At 61.7% G+C, this 16,580-nt stretch overlaps 3 protein-coding genes across 15 annotated transcripts in view; all 3 read right to left on the bottom strand.

The window, feature by feature from the left end:
- Positions 1 to 11: 11 nt before the first annotated feature.
- NEIL1 (nei like DNA glycosylase 1) lies at positions 12 to 3,513 on the bottom strand. 3 transcript variants are annotated; one of them, XM_050978569.1, is made up of 9 exons: positions 3,046 to 3,506; positions 2,828 to 2,947; positions 2,591 to 2,669; positions 2,005 to 2,104; positions 1,744 to 1,868; positions 1,256 to 1,283; positions 855 to 928; positions 511 to 700; positions 12 to 357 (listed from the first exon to the last, which is right to left on the bottom strand). In XM_050978569.1, exons 1-9 carry the CDS (start codon positions 3,471 to 3,473, stop codon positions 338 to 340), a joined length of 1,164 nt encoding a protein of 387 aa, XP_050834526.1. In that variant the 5' UTR covers positions 3,474 to 3,506; the 3' UTR covers positions 12 to 337. The 3 variants fall into 3 exon arrangements, with proteins under 3 accessions (XP_050834526.1, XP_018778767.3, XP_050834527.1); XM_018923222.3 differs by having other exon boundaries at positions 511 to 724; positions 3,046 to 3,501; XM_050978570.1 differs by lacking the exon at positions 12 to 357 and having other exon boundaries at positions 632 to 741; positions 3,046 to 3,513.
- Positions 3,514 to 3,706: 193 nt separating this feature from the next.
- Positions 3,707 to 5,649, bottom strand: COMMD4 (COMM domain containing 4). The gene is made up of 8 exons (XM_050978328.1): positions 5,388 to 5,649; positions 5,237 to 5,308; positions 5,095 to 5,160; positions 4,819 to 4,858; positions 4,581 to 4,700; positions 4,307 to 4,387; positions 4,042 to 4,218; positions 3,707 to 3,897 (listed from the first exon to the last, which is right to left on the bottom strand). Exons 1-8 carry the CDS (start codon positions 5,388 to 5,390, stop codon positions 3,857 to 3,859), a joined length of 600 nt encoding a protein of 199 aa, XP_050834285.1. The 5' UTR covers positions 5,391 to 5,649; the 3' UTR covers positions 3,707 to 3,856.
- Positions 5,650 to 6,679: 1,030 nt separating this feature from the next.
- Positions 6,680 to 16,580, bottom strand: part of LOC103823212 (mucin-1) — a 35,086-nt gene continuing 25,185 nt past the window's right edge. For 2 of the 11 annotated variants that reach the window (XM_050978323.1, XM_050978314.1), the window contains one exon: positions 6,680 to 6,904. In XM_050978323.1, coding sequence (XP_050834280.1) covers positions 6,796 to 6,904 — 109 coding nt within the window. In that variant the 3' untranslated portion in view covers positions 6,680 to 6,795. Of the gene's footprint in view, positions 6,905 to 7,095; positions 7,210 to 7,407; positions 7,916 to 8,249; positions 8,309 to 8,440; positions 8,566 to 8,645; positions 8,783 to 9,029; positions 9,089 to 9,213; positions 9,309 to 9,729; positions 9,885 to 10,484; positions 10,544 to 16,580 lie in introns of those variants that run through there. The other 9 variants (XM_050978317.1, XM_050978315.1, XM_050978319.1 and 6 more) reach the window with 9 other exon arrangements.

Genomic DNA, 16,580 nt, shown 5'->3' on the forward strand with positions numbered 1-16,580 from the left:
ATGCACGGTGATTTCTACACAAAATACTTTATTAGTCAGCTAAAAACAGTGATTGGAGCAGCAGCCAGAAAAGGGAGAGGGAAGAGTCAAAGTCCAGTACAACATGTGGTCCTGGCCCTGTTTCCCCTGAAATGCCTGTGGACAGCAGGAAAAAGCCCCATCACCAGGCTCAGCTTCTCCCTCCCACACTGAAACGATGCCACAGCAGCAAGTAAGTGTTAGCACAGGTAGGGAGCAGCTCCATTTTCACTAGCACTGACCCTGGTCCGTGGCCAGGCCCTGCCTGAGCTCCTCTTGGCCCTTAAAATGCCTCTCAGGAGGTGGCAGCAGGTGACACTCACACGGCAGGGGCTGCACCTGGAGAAGGAAGAGGGAAATGAGGAGTCAGAGGGGAAGGGGGTATCCAGCTCTGCCCCAAGGGCTCCTCTCCTGCCCCTCTGTCCCCCTTGCCACCAGGCAGCTCTCCCAGAGCCCCCGGGGTGCACAAAGCCACAGGCACTCCAGGCTCACCTCTGCCCCTGCCAGCGGATGTGCGGCGGCTTCTCCTGACACTCTGAGGCTCCTCAGGCGAGGCTGGAGCAGCTGTCACTGTCCTCCTCCCATGAGCACGTCCCTTCCTTGGCCTGTCAGCCTGCCCTTCCTGCTCTTCCTTCACTTCCTTCTCCTCCAGCCTCGGGGGATTCGTTCCAGCCCTGCGGCGCTGTTTCGAGGCACGGGGGGTGACCTGGGTGGGCATCAGAGCTGGAGATTCCCAAGGTGGGGAACTCCAAGTGGGATCATCACCATGAACTCGTGAGCAGCCCGAGCAGGGCAGGGGCAGCAGGACAGACAGACACAGCCACAAAGCTGCTCACCTCAGGGCTCGGTGCCTCGGGCTCTGCCTTCAGCTCAGGGCTCTTCTTGCGGGGCGTCTTGCGGGGTCTCTGCCCTGCACCAGAGGTTGTGGGGTGAGGAGAGGGTGAGGCAGAGCCTGCACCCCCAGGGACAGCCCCTGGCACAGTGACCTTGCAGGGATGCTGTTCTGAGGGAGGAACTACAGGATGAAAAACCAGCTGCACCCAGGCAGGTTTGGATGCTGGTAAGGAGCTCTGGGGACAAATGGCTTCTGTCCCCTGGTGCCACTGACTGTCACAGCACCCCTGAGAGAATGGCTTTGCTCCTGCCTGTGCCCCTGTGCTGCACAGCAAGGACAGGGTTTTCCAGGAGCCCTCCTGGAGCAAGAGTGGGTCCCACAGGAAGGGGAGAGGAAACTCACCTTTGGGAGCCATGGGGCCAGCCTCTCCCTGTAAGGAAGGGACAGAGCAGTGACTGGGGTGCAGTCATTCTGCAGGCAGCAGCAGAATCCCTGCCCCTTCTCCATCCTGCAGCCACTGCAGTGATAGGAAAACAGCCACATTTCCCTGGGAAGGCAGCGGAGCTGGGCTTGCTCTGCCTGCCCTTTGCCTTGGGGACTCTGCCATCATTCCCTGCACCTGCAAAGCCCCAAACACAGGGCCCAGGAGGGAAGAACAGGGCTGCCAGACCACCCAAACACCCCCTCTTCCCTCCATCTGCTGCAGATTGCTGACCATCCATTAGCTGGCTGCCCACCACAAAGGAGGTCCTTGTCACCCCCATGCCCAGGAGCTTGATGGAGAGGGAGACCCCCAGCCATGCAGAGCGAAGGGAGTCTCAGCAAGCAGAAAACAGGGCAGTGTCCCCTTGGAGGAGTGGTCTGGGGGCTCCCCAGCCCCAGGCTCCTACCTGGAACCAAATGGTCCTGCCACTGCGGTCACGCAGGGAGCTCATGCCAGGCACCAAGTAACACTGCAGCCAGCTCTTAAAGGCAGAGTAATTATCTGGGTGCTCGGGGTCCAGGAGCTGCTTCTCTGGGAGGGGAGACAGGGAAAGGACAGAATCAGAGCAGAAGCCGTGATCACCACGTCAGGGTGGGCCCCCAAACCTCGTGATGCTGAGAATGCAAAGCCCTGGCCTCCCTGCCCACTGCCTGTCTTGTCCCCTCACCTGCTGTGATCACCTCCATGGGCACGGTGTGGCACAGCTCCAGCAGATCTGGGTTCTCCTGCCTCAGCTTCACCTTCTTGCTCAGTGTCAGGGAAGGATCCTGCAGGCATGGAGAAGGGCACAGAGGTCACCTGCCAGCTACCTCTGCTCCCTTGGCTTCTCTCCTCCTATCCTCTTCCCCATCTCTTGCCCTCCAGGGGATGAACTGTCACCTCTCCACACATGATAGCCCTGAGCTCACCACAAAGTAGGCTTCCAACTTAGCTACAAAGCCATGAAAGAGGACTAACACACAAAAAAACCACCAGCAGCAGGTCGTGTAGTTTGTTTTCAGGCTCAAAATAGCCACTTCCTCTCCCCTGAGGCCACAAGGTCAGCCTTTGGCTTGGAGATTTTAAGCCTGCAAGGTGTTTGCTTCCCTCACTTCTTCCTCCTCACCCACCCCAAAAACACTTGCAGACTTCTTTAGGGTGAGAGACTGGCAGAGCTCATCACGAAGGGCCACGGGCAACCAAACCCCTGCTTCTGGCACCTGTCTGGAAACCTGCTGCTTTCTGAGCCCGTGAAAGCACCTGGTACTCCCCACCTTCTTCCTCCTCTCCTGCTCCTGCTCCTTCAGGGCCTCCAGCACAGTCCGAGCTTTTTCAAAGGGAGGGATCTTCAACCTGAGAGAGTTACACAGCAGCCTGAAGCTTCTGCCCCTTCCAGTGTCTGCCAGGTGAGGAGGCACGGCAGCTTAGCCAAGGAGCTGGCAAACTCCAGCACACCCTTAGAGCCTAAACCTCCCTCCCTGGCAGGTCAGCGGGTGCTCAACCCACCTTACCTGTACAGGATCTCAGCACGCAGGTAATTCCCAATTCCATTGAAATACTTCTGATTTAAGAGGACTTCACAGATGGGCTTGTCAAAAGCCCTGTCCTCCAGGTTCTTCAGCACATTCTCCCTGCAAGCGAGCACGGGCCATCAAGAAGAGTCACCTGGACATGTCTGTGCAGGAAAAGCGGCCACAACCGAGCCGGGGGCATTCCTGGGGGCGCTCACCTGAAGGCCTGGTACTCGGACACGACGCAGGGCCCGCGGTCCGGCTGCCAGGCGTCCCCCAGGCGCCAGGACCCGAAGCGCCGCGGGTCCACGAAGCAGAGGGCGCGGGGGGGGCTCTCCCGGGTCAGGAAGCGCAGGTGGGCATGGCGGGGCAGCTCGGCGGCGGGGCACAGTCGGAAGGAGCCCGACATGCCGAAGCGGAACACCAGGTCCTGCGCGGGGGGACCGGCGGCGGGGTCCAGCGCGCTCAGCGTCAGCCGCAGCTCCTTGCCCCGGGCGATAGCCGAGATGCCGTAGGCCTCGCTGCGGAAGGGCACCTCGGGGCCGCGGCCCACGGCCGAGCGTTCCACGCCGCCCGCGAACACCAGCGCTCCGCAGGCCCCGTTGATGAAGCGCCCGGCCAGGTGCAGCTCCGGGCACTCGGGCATGCTGGCGGCCGCACGGCACGGCCCGGCCCGAGCCCGCCGCCACGGCCGGCGGCACGGCCCGCCCCCATTGGCTGCGCGGGGCACGGAGCGCACTCCCATTGGCTGCGGCGCTGACGGTGCGCGCTCCCATTGGCCGCACGCTGATCCCGGAGGTCGGTGCCCCGCCGCCCTGCCGGGGCGGTCCCGCCGCGGGGAGAGGTTACACAACGCGGGGCGACACAGAGGGACACGGCTCAGCTTTGTCACCGAGACTTTATTGGAGCTGCCCCGAGGACCCCGAGAACCCGGAGGGAAGGGAAACGTCCTCTGCCCCAGCCAGGAGCACCAATCTGGACCCCCAGCTCAGTGTCGCAGCGTCTCGTCATGGCTCCTTTCCTGGCTCCTCAGAGAAGGGTGTTCATCAGGGCCTGGGCCTGCTTGAGCTCTGCAGAGAGATGTGGAGATGCAGGGGAGCTGCTGATATTGCAGCACCCCTTCCAGCATCCCATTCCCAGCGTGCCTCGCACAGCAATTCCCCCTGCAGAATCCCCCATGGAGGTGCCCGCTGCCACCCCTCCTGGTGCCTCACCTGCCAGCAGCACCCAGAACTTGTTGGCCGAGAGCGTCACAGGGACAGGCGTCATTTTCTCACACTCTCTGTCGCGCACGTTGAAGGTGAGGTGCACCACGGGCTCATTGACCTCCTGCAGCTCGCTGGAGCTGAGGGTGTAATCCACCCGCCAGCGCACCGAGCCCAGCTGGCTCACTAGGGTGGGCAGTGGGATGGCGTCAGCACCCCGGCTCTCTCCAGCAGGGTGGCCCCACAGCCCCAGCGAGCCCCAGCACCCACTCACATCGCAGGCTGCAGGCCCTGAGCCTGTCCTGGAGGGGGCTCTGCTTCTCCTCGTACGAACGGCACAACCCGCTGGCATGCTCTGCTCGTCAGGGGACACAAGAGAAGAACCCCTCTGCTCACACCGACCTGCAGCTCCCAAACCCCACCAAAGCACCCCAGGGACAGACGGCACAGAAGGGGGGTGATGGAGGAAGCAGAGCTGCCAGCCTGCCCTCCATCCCCAACATCCCACCGAGTCTGGCTCATGGTGCCACCGCCGGGGTTCCCCCTACCTTTGGGCAGTCCCAACTGCTGCAGCTCGCTTGACAGAGACTCACTGTCTACATTGTGCTTGGCTGCACTGGAGAGGATGAAGCCGAGGACAGCAATGGTCGCCTTCACATCCCCTGACTCTGCAGACGGGAAGGAGGGTGAGCTCTGTCACCTTGGGAAGGCATCCCCAGATGCGTTGCTGCTCATCCCTGGAGCATGGCTCCATCGGGGGATCGTGGTAAGAACAGCAGTGCTCACCTAACTTTGCATCTGAGGTCAGCTTCAGGATCTTGTCATACTGTGGGAGAGCAGAGCATCACAGTAAGCACCAGCTAACACACTCACTACCAGTGTTAGCACCGACAATTCTTACCTAAACATTCATATTAATAACACTTGCTATGCATATTAGTACTATTAGTAGAGGCCGGTAGCGTTTTTAACGCTGAGGCTCGCATGAAGAACACGAGACTAATTAATGTTGCTGATTATGCCATTGTAGCGTTGGCTCCGCTGCGGCAGCCCCACGCTTACCTCGATGGCCTCCCCCAGCAGGTCCCGCAGCACCTGGGCGCAGATCAGCTTCAGCTTCACCGAGGACTGCGGGGCAGAAGGAGGGTGAGCGGCGGGCCCGCAGCAGGCGGGGCGCGGGCAGGGGACAAGGGGGACACTTAACTATTTTGGCCAGGGTGCTGATCTCGGCCAGCACCCAGTCGGGGCAGTCCAGGTCCCCGCAGAAGCGGAACCGCTGCGGAAGAAGAAGCGATCAGAGCCCGCAGCGGGCTCCGCCCGCCCTCCCCGCTCCCTGCCGCCGACCCCCTCCCCACCATGTCGCCGCCGCTACTCGGTCCGCTCCTACGGCAGATTCCGCCTTTGCGACCCGGAACCACTCCCGGGCCAGCGCCCGCTACGCCCGTCCCCGCCCCCTGCCCAGGGGCGGCACTCCGGTGAGGGCTCGGCGGGACCTTTCAGCCGGGACTCGGGCAGGAGAGAGACCGGAGGAGGGGATGGGGGTCCCTGAGTGGCAGCCGGGGGACCCCGGCCCGTTCGGCAGCGCGGGCTCCACCCGACCGGCCACCTCTCCCACTCACAGCGCCCCGCCCGCCAATCCGCGCACGCCTTTCTCCGCTCTGTCCAATCACAGCCGCCAATCTCCGCCCGCCTTTCTCCGCCCTGTCCAATCACAGCCGCCAATCTCCGCCCGCCTTTCTCCGCCCTGTCCAATCACAGCCGCTCTTTCCGTCCGGGCGCGGTCCCGCCCAGCCCGGCCCCTCAGACCGCCCTGAGGGGAGCGGAGGCACCGCCTCAGCTCCGCCTCGGCATTCGCATCCCGCGGCAACAAGGCCGGAGTGGGAATGTGGCGGTCGAGGCCGGGGCTGAAGCTTCGCAGACCTCGTCCTCAAATAAAGATCCTGTCCTGCTACACGAGCAGCTGCACCTGGCCGCAGTGGGAAGAAGCAGAGCTGGCAGCGAAATAAAGGTTTGTGAGAGTGGAGCTGGAAGCACTGCAGTGCTGGATCTCACTGAGGTGTTTGTAAAGATTGTGGGGACATGATGCTGATCTGGGGCTGAAATTCTGCTTGTGGAGCTGAAATAAAAGCCCCTGGACTGCCTGAAATACACACACCAGGCCTGGAGGTGAAGTAAAGATTGTGGCTGGGGAAAGGCAAAATAAAGCCCCAGGCACTGAGGCTGGAAGAGGGACTGCAGAGCCAGAGAAAAAGCAGCACAGAAATAAAGATCTGAAATAAACGCTCTGGGGCTCCCAGCACCCACAGCAGGAGCTGCAATCATTGCTGTAGGGCTGGAGCTGAGATGAAGCCTGAGGGGCAGGGTTGGGGCTGGAACAAACAGCCCAGAGCAGGATCTGAAATAAAATCCAGCCTGCTCAAAGGGGAAGAACCCTGGAGCTGGGAAAGTGACAGTGGGGCTGGCCTGCACATCCTTGCTTTTTTACCTGCCCAGCACTAGGGCTGTTATCCCAGAGCTGGAGGGGAGCAAGCCCAGCTGACAGGCACCAGTTAGAGCAGCAGCACAGGGCTGGGGTGGTCCTGGGAGCCCAGGAGGGAGGTTGGTTCAACAGCACCCCCACAGCAGACACACATCCTTCACCACTGGCTTTCACGGCCTACAAACAGTTTATTTAAGGAACAAAACGATTCCTTGACACACCTGAGTCTGCATTCTGCTCAGGGAGCACCTGGCAGCTGCTGCCACAGGATCAGGGAGAGCTTCTCAGCATCTCCTTCCCACCCACAGCCCCTCTCCAGGCTCCCCCCAGCTGCTGCTGCTTCTCTCCTCAGGCAGAAGTGCTTTGCCACTCCAAGTGCCCATCCTCAAGGTCCTGCAGGGGAGAGGGAAGAAGTCCCTTGAAACACCTCCAGAGAAGGCAGGAGTGAGGGTCCCTTCCCTGCAGCTCCCCTCATGTTTCTCCAGCCCCAGGGACCATCACCAGGTAACAGGAGAACCTGTGAGCTGCAGAAACACCAGCTCCCAGGCTCAGAAGAAACTGCAAAGGGTACAAAGGGCACTGACCTCTGTCCAGAAGCCCTGGTTCTCCATTTCCAACGTCTGGATGCCCACGTCAGGGTCTGTTCTGTCCCAGAGGGCTCCTCCAGCCTGCCAGCCCAGCCTCTTGGTGCCCAGGCACTGGGGAGGAGAGCATAGGGACTGCAGCCCCAGCTGGCCCCACGGAGCCCCCCAGCCCAGCCCAGCCGACAGGAGTGGCCCTCACCACGAGCACGATGGGGGCAGCCACGATGCAGAGGCCACCGATGACCACCAAGGCCACTCCGTAGGCTGGGAAGCCCGGCTGGGCCCTGGCAGGCTCCAGGGTGTCCTCTGGAGCAGAGCAGGGCATTGGGAGCTGTGCCAGCACTGCCCCACAGGGTGCCAGCCACCCACTGCCCCAGGACTGACACAGGGGACAGAACAACTCCTGTTCCACTGCCTCCGTGCCTTTTCCTCCCATCCCACAGCAGGGTGCAGCAGAAGGTCTCCATGCCCAGTGCCCCAGGCCATGCAGAGGCAAAGGGCACAGCTGGCAGTCAATGTTCCTGCTGCCCACCTCAGCAGCCAGGGCACCTGAGCCTCTCCTCACCCAAGGCACCAGGATGGGCCCAGCTGTGGATGCACTCTGCTCCCAGGGCAGGCACGGGGCCTGTGGAGCTCAGGCACCCAGGTGCCCGAGGGGAGCTTACCTCCCACAGAGAGAGAGGATGGATCCACGTGGATGTCAGAGCCAGCCAGAGCCTGGTCTGGCCCCACCGAGCGCACGAGTGCCCGCAGCACTTGCGCGCTGGTTGGAGCAGGGCGGCGGAAGATGATGTTCCCGTGGCAGATCAAGGAGCCAGGCCTGCAGGCAGGGTTGGGAAGGGCTCCAGCAGCTGCCAGCCCCACCATGAGCCCACAGTGGGATGGGGTGGGCACTCCCAGCCTCCTCCCAGAGGGTTTAGCTCAGGAGGAAGAGATCTCTGAACTCAGGGAGCCCAGGGATGGAGGGGACATGCCTGGAGGTCCAGCAAGTCACCACTGCTGCAATGGCTTAGTGCTTGACCTCAGCTTCCTCTGCAAACCCTTCTGTAGCCTAAATCACACAGCTGTCAGCCCTGGCCTGTTGGCTGATGGCTGAAGGGAGACCTCCCTGCCCCTGTGCAGCCCTGGCCAGCAGAAGCCCTGCTCCCACTCACAGGAATTCTTTGATGATTGCTGTCAGGAAGGATGGGTAATCCCTCAGGGCTCTCGCCACCTGGAAGAAAGGGTGTGCTCAGCTCCCTGCCAGCTCTTGGGGCAGTTTGGACAGCCCAGAGCAGCCCCTCTTGCTCCCTTTGCCCCATGCTGGGAGGACCTCAATCCCCTCTTCCAGCAGCCCCGCTCCTACCGCTTCACCAAGGTGCCTGGAGAGATGGTGGTGCTCTGCAGAGAGCGGGTCCTGAAGCTTCTGGCTGAAGGCTCTGTTGGTGACAACGAAGGACAGAGGGTACACGAGCAGCCCCAGCTGGGAGCCTGAAGGAACAGGAAACAAGCGCTGGCTGAGCAGGCTTGGCAGCCACCCTGCCCCCAGCACCCACGGGCACCCTCCTTACCCTCCAGCGAGAGGGAGCTCAGGGCCATGGAGAGGCCTGAGAGCGCAGTCAGGGCTTCCAGAACCTCCGTAACATCAGCATGGACAACTGTGTCTAGGTAGAGGTCTCCAGTGATCTCCGTGTTCCCACCCAGCTTCCTGAGGGAAGAGAAGAGCTCTGAGCAAGGCAGGAGGGTTGGGACCCAGCTCCAGCACCTTTCCTGGAGGTTTTCTCCTGAGAGCCCACAGAAGGGGCTCAGTTCCAGTTTGCTCCAGCTGCACATCCCCTCCCACCTTTCCCCATGCCCTCCATCCTTGCAGCACAGCTGATTAGCTGCAGAGGGCACAGGAGAGAGTGAAGGGAATGAAATGAAGAGGTTGGCAGAGGAGCAGCTGCATGCCATACCTGAGCTGGGAGATGGTGAAGTTCCTGACGTGGTAGAGGGCACTGACAGATGCAGTTACCTGGGCAGGGAGAAGGCAACAGTTCACACCTTGCCCTGTTAAGCACAGGCTATTCCAGCACCCAGGCAGCCTGTGCCCATTCCCCCAGCATCTCCCTCTGGAACAGCCCCCAAGGCTTGGCATACCTCTCTGACCAGGCTCTCCATGCTGTCCATGCCAAGCTGGGAGCCAGTGAGGGAGATGGACAGCTTCTCCGGGTCCAGGTTCTCCAGGCTGAAGCCTAAGGGAGTTGGGGAGAGTTCCACTCATTCCTGCTCCTGCAGCTTCCTTGGGAGACGGGGATCAGCCCAGAGCAAATCCATGGTCGCACACCAAAGGCAGAAAGCAGCAGGGCAGCTGAGTGAGGAGCAATCCCTTGGAAGGAGGGAAGAGCTCAGGATGTACCATTTCCCAGCACAGCAGGGCTGGGGCACAGAGGGGAGGCCAGGGAGCTGAGCAGAAGCCCAGACCCACATAGGCCCAGCTGCTACAGATGTGCCCTCCACCACCCTCCACATCCTTACAAAGGCTTTGCACAGGCCAGGAGAAAGGATGTTCAGGGAAGGAAAAGCCTGGAACCCAAAGTGCACGGAGAGAGGCACAAGGAGGGCACTGGGCAGCAGCAGCAGCAGCCCTGCTGTGGGGAGATCTTCAGGACTCACCAGCAGACTGGACAGACTGGGGCTCCAGCTGCCAGCTGAAGATGCTCCTTCCCTTGCTGGCCTCTGTGACGACTGTCCGGATGAGGTGGGAGTTGGAGGGAGCAGGAGCATCCCCCCGGAACAGAACCTGCCCTCGCACCACCACTGAGCCATTCCTGGAGGGACAGGAGACAGTGGGCAGCACACCTACTGCTTTTGTCCAGGTGGGATTGTCCAGGAATTCAGACAGGGATCCCTCAGCATGATGACACCAGGGAGGGAGTGAAGCCCCTCAGTGCTTCTGTCTGGAGCATTTTCTGGGCAAACCCTTCCCTCCAAGGCAAACCTGCAGCAGCTTTGAAAAGAAACAGAGAGCACTGCTTCTTCCAGCAGGGTCCATCTTTACTGCACACACTCAGTATTTCCAAGTTTCTGCTCTGGGAAAGGCTGAAGAAAGTCTCAGGAACATGTAAAGAGGAAAGCCAAAACAGCCTACACCACCAAACATTCACTAAAGCCCACAAGGTTTCTGCCCTTATCAGCCACTCACTCCAACATCCACCTCCCAGCCTTCAGGGAGGCCAAGGAAAAACATTCCCACGAGGTGTTTGTGGCTGCAGCCCTTCCTCTGGAATGCACCTTTCCCAAGGGAACAGACAGCCTCTATCAAAGTGGAACAAGGTGCTCTTCTACTCAGGACTCTCCTTGATGCCAGGCTGGCTACCTCAGGCCACTGCTCCTGCAAACCCAGCCCTCCAGAGCAGCTGCACACTCACAGGAACTCCAGGACATTGGCCTGCAGGAAGCTCTCGTAGCTGGACAGCATCTGGTTGAGCTGGAAGGAAGAAGCACCTGGGCATTAATTGAGGAGGTTTTCCAAGCCCCCCCCCATGTGAATGGGAAAGCAGGAGCAGGTGGGCAATAAAAGAAAGGGAAGCCAGCTCAGCCTGCCCAGGGGAGGGCACACTGGCACCCCAGGGAGAGCTCTGGGAATGCCTGGGGATGAGCTGGGACACCCAGAGCAGCCAGCCCCATCCTGGGAGGGAACAGCCCAGCAATAATGACCTGTGCCAGGGCCCTGCTGGCTGCCAGGGGTGAGGGGAGCCCAGCCCCACCTCAAGCCAAGCTCCAGCAGAGCAGTGCCAGGGGTTTGCCCACCTCCACCATGCTCAGGTGGGCACCCAACCAGCCAAGGGCTGATGCACACTCAGGCTTCTCCCCCAGCAGGGCCTGGCACCACCCCCCAGCCCACAGTGCCAGATGTGTCCCAGGCCCCTGCAGCACCCACCATCAGTGTCACATCTCCCTCCAGCTGCCGGTAGCTCACGGAGTTCCTGCTGCCCAGAGCCGGGCCGTAAGCGATGCCCAGCAGCCGGAATTGCAAGGGCAGCACGTGCACAGGCTGGGAGGGCAGGGGCAGGCTGGAGGGGTGGGATGTAGGGGGTTTCTGCCCTGTGGAACCAGGCCTGCCCTTTGTCATCAGCTCAGCTGGGCTGGAGGCCTCTCTGGTGGCTGCAGGGAGCTGCTCCGTGGCTGTGGAAGAGTTCTGGGAAGTGCTGGAGCCACTGGACACGGCGTGGGCATGGAGGGTCAGTACTGAGGGCACAGCCAGGCTCTGGGAGCTGAGCAGGGAGCTGGCTGCATGCCCAGCCCCAGGAGAGCGCGGCGGGCAGCACGGAGATGTCACACTGCTGCTGGTGGCAGTGCGGTGCCCAGGCTCAGAGGCACGCTGCAGAGCTGGCTCTGTGGAGCAGGGGGGAGGCACAGAGCCTGGGCTGGCAGGGCTGGGCCCTGGAGGTCCTGCTGCAGTGGGAACAGATCCCACTGATGCTGTCCTGGGCTGGCTGGGCGTGGATTCTTCTGTCACAAGCGTCTGTCCAAGCTCTGGGATGACACCAGGGGCTGTGGAGCCCATCCCAGCCACGGTGGCACCTGCAGGGCTGGGACCCTGAGGCTGGAAGAGCCGAGCTGAGGCAGCAGGCACCCTTTTGCCAGGCCACGGTGTGGGGGACAGCGTGACAGCCATTGCTGTGCCCAGCCTGAGCCCTTCCCTGTGCCCAGAGCCAGGCTGTCCCTGCAGGGAGGTCCCAGATGTCCGTGTGGCCGCAGTCCCTGTCCCCAGGCTCTGTCCCCCAGCACCTGCCCCAGGGGTCACATCTCCCTGCATCCCTGGGGAGCAGCCCGAGGAGAGGAGGTCCCCACACGCTGTCCCCAGAGTGTCACCCACCCCTCGCTGGGAGGCTGCTGAGCCCGGGGGACCCCAGGTGACAGCAGCCAGAGCGCCCAGGCCGTAGGGGACAGCAGTGGCATGCACACACACGGCCAGCAGCAGGAAGGCTGTGCAGCACAGGCTGCGGGCAGGGACAGCCCCGCGGGCAGCAGGACACGGGGCTGTGCCCGCAGCCCCTCCCCTCTCCGCACGGAGCATCGTTCCTGCCTGCAGGGCAGCAGCGGCGCCCGGGGGACTCGGCGCTCCGACCCCTCGGCTCCTCTCGCAGAGGCCACGGCCAGAGCTCAGCTGTGGAGAGGGACAGCAGGAGATTCAGGCTGGCTCTCTGCACTCCCACAGCCCAGTGCCTGACCCATTCCCAAGCTTCCCATCCCCGGAGCTCCTCATTAAAACCCCCATCACTTGTCCCCAGCAGGCTCCCAGCTCAGGAAAGCCTGTGCCAAGCCTCAGCACCTCCTGGGAAGCTCCCGGAGCAGCACAGGGTTGTAACCATCCCAGGGCTCAGACATTCCCTCGCTCCCTGCCCCAAACACCCACCTCCCCCTCAGAAACCTCCCCAAGGAAAGCCAGGACCAGCAGCACCCCTCACCTGGCAGCACCCAGGAGGAGAGAGCACCGAGGCCCAGCCAAGCCCTGGCTTTTATCTGCTTTCCCAGGGGAGGCTGTGGCTCTGTTCCAGCTGCTCCCAATTAACACACAAACTCATCTGCACTCCCCCAGGTGAAGCTGGAGGGGTCTCAGCTTCCCTCTGCTCCTCATGGAGCTCTCAGCAGCAGACGGAGGGGGTGGGTGTGTCCCTCCAGGCAGGATGATCCCCAAACCCTGCTGATACTCCCCAAAACTCCCTGTTTGTGAGGCTGTGGCAGTGTTCACCGCCTGGGCTCCACCACCTGGGGCTGATGAACGTGGATTGCAGCACTTGGCCTTTGGGATCAGGCAGATTCTGTGCCTGATGGAGGCTCCACGGGGGAGGGTCCCAGGGGTCCCCACAGGGTCAGCCCAGGCTGCATCCCTGAGCACCCCAGATTCTCCTGCCCAGTTTCTGATGCTCAGACATCCACCCTGTTCCCAGGATGTCACCCAGTCATCCTCTTCCCAGGCTGTCACCCATGTTTTAAAAGACAGGTGTCTGCTAACGAAGGCAGGAGCCTCCACTGAAATGGAAAATGTAAACCCCTTCCCTCTGAATTATTATAATTTTGAAGTTAAGGAGTTTTCAGAAAAAGGTATGGGAGTAGGAATAACAGTTCTTTATTAGGGGAGAGAAAATTATAATCAAAAATGTAATAATACAAAACAACACTGACAGAGTCCGAATACGATCTGACACCCTGTTGCTGGTACTCCTCCTCCTTCTCCACCTCCTCCTCCTCCTCCCACTTCCTCCGCGCAAGGCGGGCTGCCGGCCGAGGAGGGGCAGCGGTCTCTCCCTTCCCCCGTCCGCGCCGAGCCCCAGCCGAGCCCGTAGCGATGCTCCGGGGGAGGCACCGCGCCGCAGCCGCAGGTGAGTGCGGGCCCGGAGGGATGCGCGTCCCGCAGGAGCCGCGGGGCAGCGCAGGGATGCGGGGGCATCGCGGCGGGGGGACCCCAGCCAGCGCCGCGCCTGCCTTGGGCTCCCCCGGCGGCTGAAAGCCTCGAGCGGGGGGAGCCCTGCACGCCTTCCTCGGGATCGTCTGCTCCTCCTCGGGCCGTGCGAGGGAAAACGGGCGGCGGGCTCCGGATCCCGGCATTTTACCCGTTTATGGACACTTTGGATCGTGCGGCCGATTGGCAGCGGGAGTGCGCTCAAGCTGCTGCCAGAGGTTTCTCTGGGTCTTGCCGCAGTGTTGCCCACCCTGATGCGGTGGCCGTGGCTGTGCGCAAGGGACAGAAGGACGGCCACGGCCACCCAGCCCTGCCACATCCCGAGCTCGTGTCCTGGCGAGGGCCCGCGAGCACCGAGGGGGTCCCAGCCGTGACCGTGGCCAGCCTTGGATGTGAGTGACACCGATGGGCCGGGATGGGATCGATGCCTTTTGAAGGGGTTTTAATGCCCCCAGCAGAAGGGGACGCGGTCACTGAGCCTTTCTGGTGACTGCTCATTGCTCCGTGAAGTTTTGGGGGTTTTTAAATCAAAGTGAGTATTCCCTGGGGGAGAGAGGGGGTTTCAACTTGAATCTCAGAGCAGCCGTGGCTTGGTGCGTGCATTCCAGGGGGACACTGCCTTCAAAAGCAGCGGGCTTGGTGCACGGGAAGAATCCGGCTGGGCTTGTGCCCGCCTGGGAGAAGCTGGGGAGCTGCAAACTTTGTTGGAAAGGGACAAGAAGTGGAATGAGGGAGCCGGGACCGCTGAGGCCGCTTGCTTGTTCCCCCAAATGGCCGAAGTGTGGGGGAGCGATGCCGGTGAGCTGATCCGAGCCCGCCGGCCATGGGAATGGTGACCTCCTGGGCAGGATCCCAGAGTGGCCGAGGTTGTGGAACCAGGATCGCAGCCGGCCGGGGCAATCCGCCTCCTTCCCGCTGGGCTCCGGGGAGAGCCCGGGACCCCGCCCGTGCCGCAGCACCTCGGGGGCGCTGGGCTTGCTGGGTGCCAGCGGGTCCAGGAGCTTTTCTTGCTCGATTCCTGCGGGCTGGCCGGGAGCTGGCGGCTGTTTGGGCATCACGTGGCGATGGAGGAGGCGGGAGAGTGCGGGAGAGGCTCCCGCTCCGGGCATCGCATCCCGGGGAGGAAATGCCGGCAGGCTGCGTGCCCCGCTGAGAGCAGCCACGGGCGCGTTGTTGGCGGCTGCCGGGGCCAAAAGAGATGTCCGAGGTGTTCCCCACGGCCTCGGCAGGCCGGGGAGGAGCGGGAGCCCTCCCGTGTCCTTTGGACAGCCAAAAGGCGGCAGATAAGGCTCCCGCGGGAGCTGATCAGGGAGGTTTCGCTGCTGCTGGCACGTGTTCCCTCGGCGCTTGGTTTGACTTTTACTCCCTCCCGGCCAAACGGGCCCGTGTGGGAAAAAGCCATGGGAAGAGGGAAGGGGGAAACAAGGGAAAAGAACATGAAAGAAGAGAGAAAGGGGTTGTGTTTATTCCACCCGCTGCTTTTCCCAGGTGTAGGGTTTGGGAATTACAGGCTGCATGTGTTTGGCTTCTTGCAAGCATGGCCCCCAGCGCTGATTGCCACGTGTCCCTGTCCTCCCCCGCTGGCTGGGACAGTCCCAGAGGGAAAAGGCTGATGGTGGCAGCAAAAGCAGAGCAGTTTTGCTGGTCTGGCGCAGGTGAGGGGATGGCAGTGGTTGGGCAAAGTCCCTGTGGATTTCATGGAGAGAGGGAGCCCCTCTCCCGAATTTGGTTCACGAGCTCAGCCCTCTCAGACAATCCCTGTGCCCGGCTCCGGCCCTGCCCTTGGATCACTCGTCCTGCTCCGCAGCCCCGCAGGCAGAATGAACTGGGAGCTGGGTGAAACAGGGCGACTGCACCGTGCCCGGTGGCGTCACCCGATGCCGTGGTGACAGCGGGGCCGGTGTCACAATATCCCCGCGGTGAGGAGTTGCAGGTGCCCGGGGCTTTGGGGAAGGGAAGGAGCAGTGGGGAAACATCAGGACTCACAAGATCCTGGGTTTCTGTCCCAGCTTGTCCTCCCCTGACGCTGTCCCAGCTGGGAAGGGATCCCATGCCTGCACGGCCCTCCCACGCAGCATCTCCCAGGGAGATCGATTTAAAGAACCACCCTCCCAAGAGATCCCTTTTGGAAGGAAAATAATTCAGCCTGGGTTTTTCTTCAAGGTTGCTTCCATTCGAAGGGAGCTGTTTTCCCTGGATCGAAGTGCTGGAAATTGAATTGGCACTGCCCCTCCTGGAAATCACCCCAAGGATTTATCCTGAGGCTAAAACTGTGGGAAATGCTGTGGGGAGCTGCTTCCAAGGGTGCAAGCAGGGAGGGAAGCACCGCGGCTCCCGTGGGGGTCTCCAGGGGATTGCAGGGAAGCAGAGTCCTTCCTGGGAAGAGATCAATGGTCGGAGCTTGCATGAGAATCCCCCCAGGAGGGCTCAGTGAGGGCTGCAGCCTCATCTGTGCTGTTCTGGGCGGGCTGGGGAGCTCTGGTCCCCTCCTGGCAAAGCTGCAGCAGCACCAGTGGCTCTCTGCCTTGTCTCCCCACAAGTCTCCCTCCATATCTGCTCTGTTTCCCCTGCTGTTGATGTGGCTTTTATCTTATCTCCTCATGCTCTTCCTCCATTTCCTCCTTGGCTTCTCTGCTAACGCTGCCACAAAAGGGAAAAATCCACTCAAAAATGGAGGAGATCCCCCTGCAGGGAGTCCATCCCTGGGCTTGGGGTTGCTGGGCCATGCTGGGTGACAGGGGGTGACATTTGGCCATGCTGGGAGAGTGCAGAGAGATGCTCAGGTTTGTCCTGGGCTGCTTGGGTGATGTGCAGGATGCTCAGGAGATGCTGGGGGATGCTGGCTGATGGTCCAGGGGTGCTCTTGGGGCTCAGCTGATGGGCAGGGGTCTCAGTGGGGTGTTCAGGAGACGCTGGGTGGTGCCAGCTGATGCTCAGAGAGCACTTGGGGTTTTTGGTATGCAGGGCTGTGCTGGGACAGGCTGCCAGCTCCACCTGCTGGCACCCACCTCCTGTCACTGTGGGCCAGCCCCACCCCACAGCAGCCCCAAATCCCCTG

Source organism: Serinus canaria, chromosome 10 (assembly GCF_022539315.1).
Source record: "Serinus canaria isolate serCan28SL12 chromosome 10, serCan2020, whole genome shotgun sequence".
In the NCBI taxonomy this organism is placed as follows: domain Eukaryota; kingdom Metazoa; phylum Chordata; class Aves; order Passeriformes; family Fringillidae; genus Serinus; species Serinus canaria.

Excerpts from the sequence above, each read along its gene's own strand:
- COMMD4 (XM_050978328.1), bottom strand. Across the intron at positions 4,859-5,094 it reads TGCTGGGGGAGGCCATCGAG|TATGACAAGATCCTGAAGCT; the intron begins GTAAGCGTGGGG and ends GCTCTCCCACAG. Across the intron at positions 4,388-4,580 it reads GCAGTTGGGACTGCCCAAAG|AGCATGCCAGCGGGTTGTGC; the intron begins GTAGGGGGAACC and ends CCTGACGAGCAG.
- NEIL1 (XM_018923222.3), bottom strand. The coding sequence starts at position 3,473 with ATGCCCGAGTGCCCGGAGCTGCACCTGGCCGGGCGCTTCATCAACGGG. Across the intron at positions 2,105-2,590 it reads AGCAGGAGAGGAGGAAGAAG|GATCCTTCCCTGACACTGAG; the intron begins GTGGGGAGTACC and ends CCATGCCTGCAG. Across the intron at positions 725-854 it reads CCGAGGCACCGAGCCCTGAG|GTCACCCCCCGTGCCTCGAA; the intron begins GTGAGCAGCTTT and ends ATGCCCACCCAG.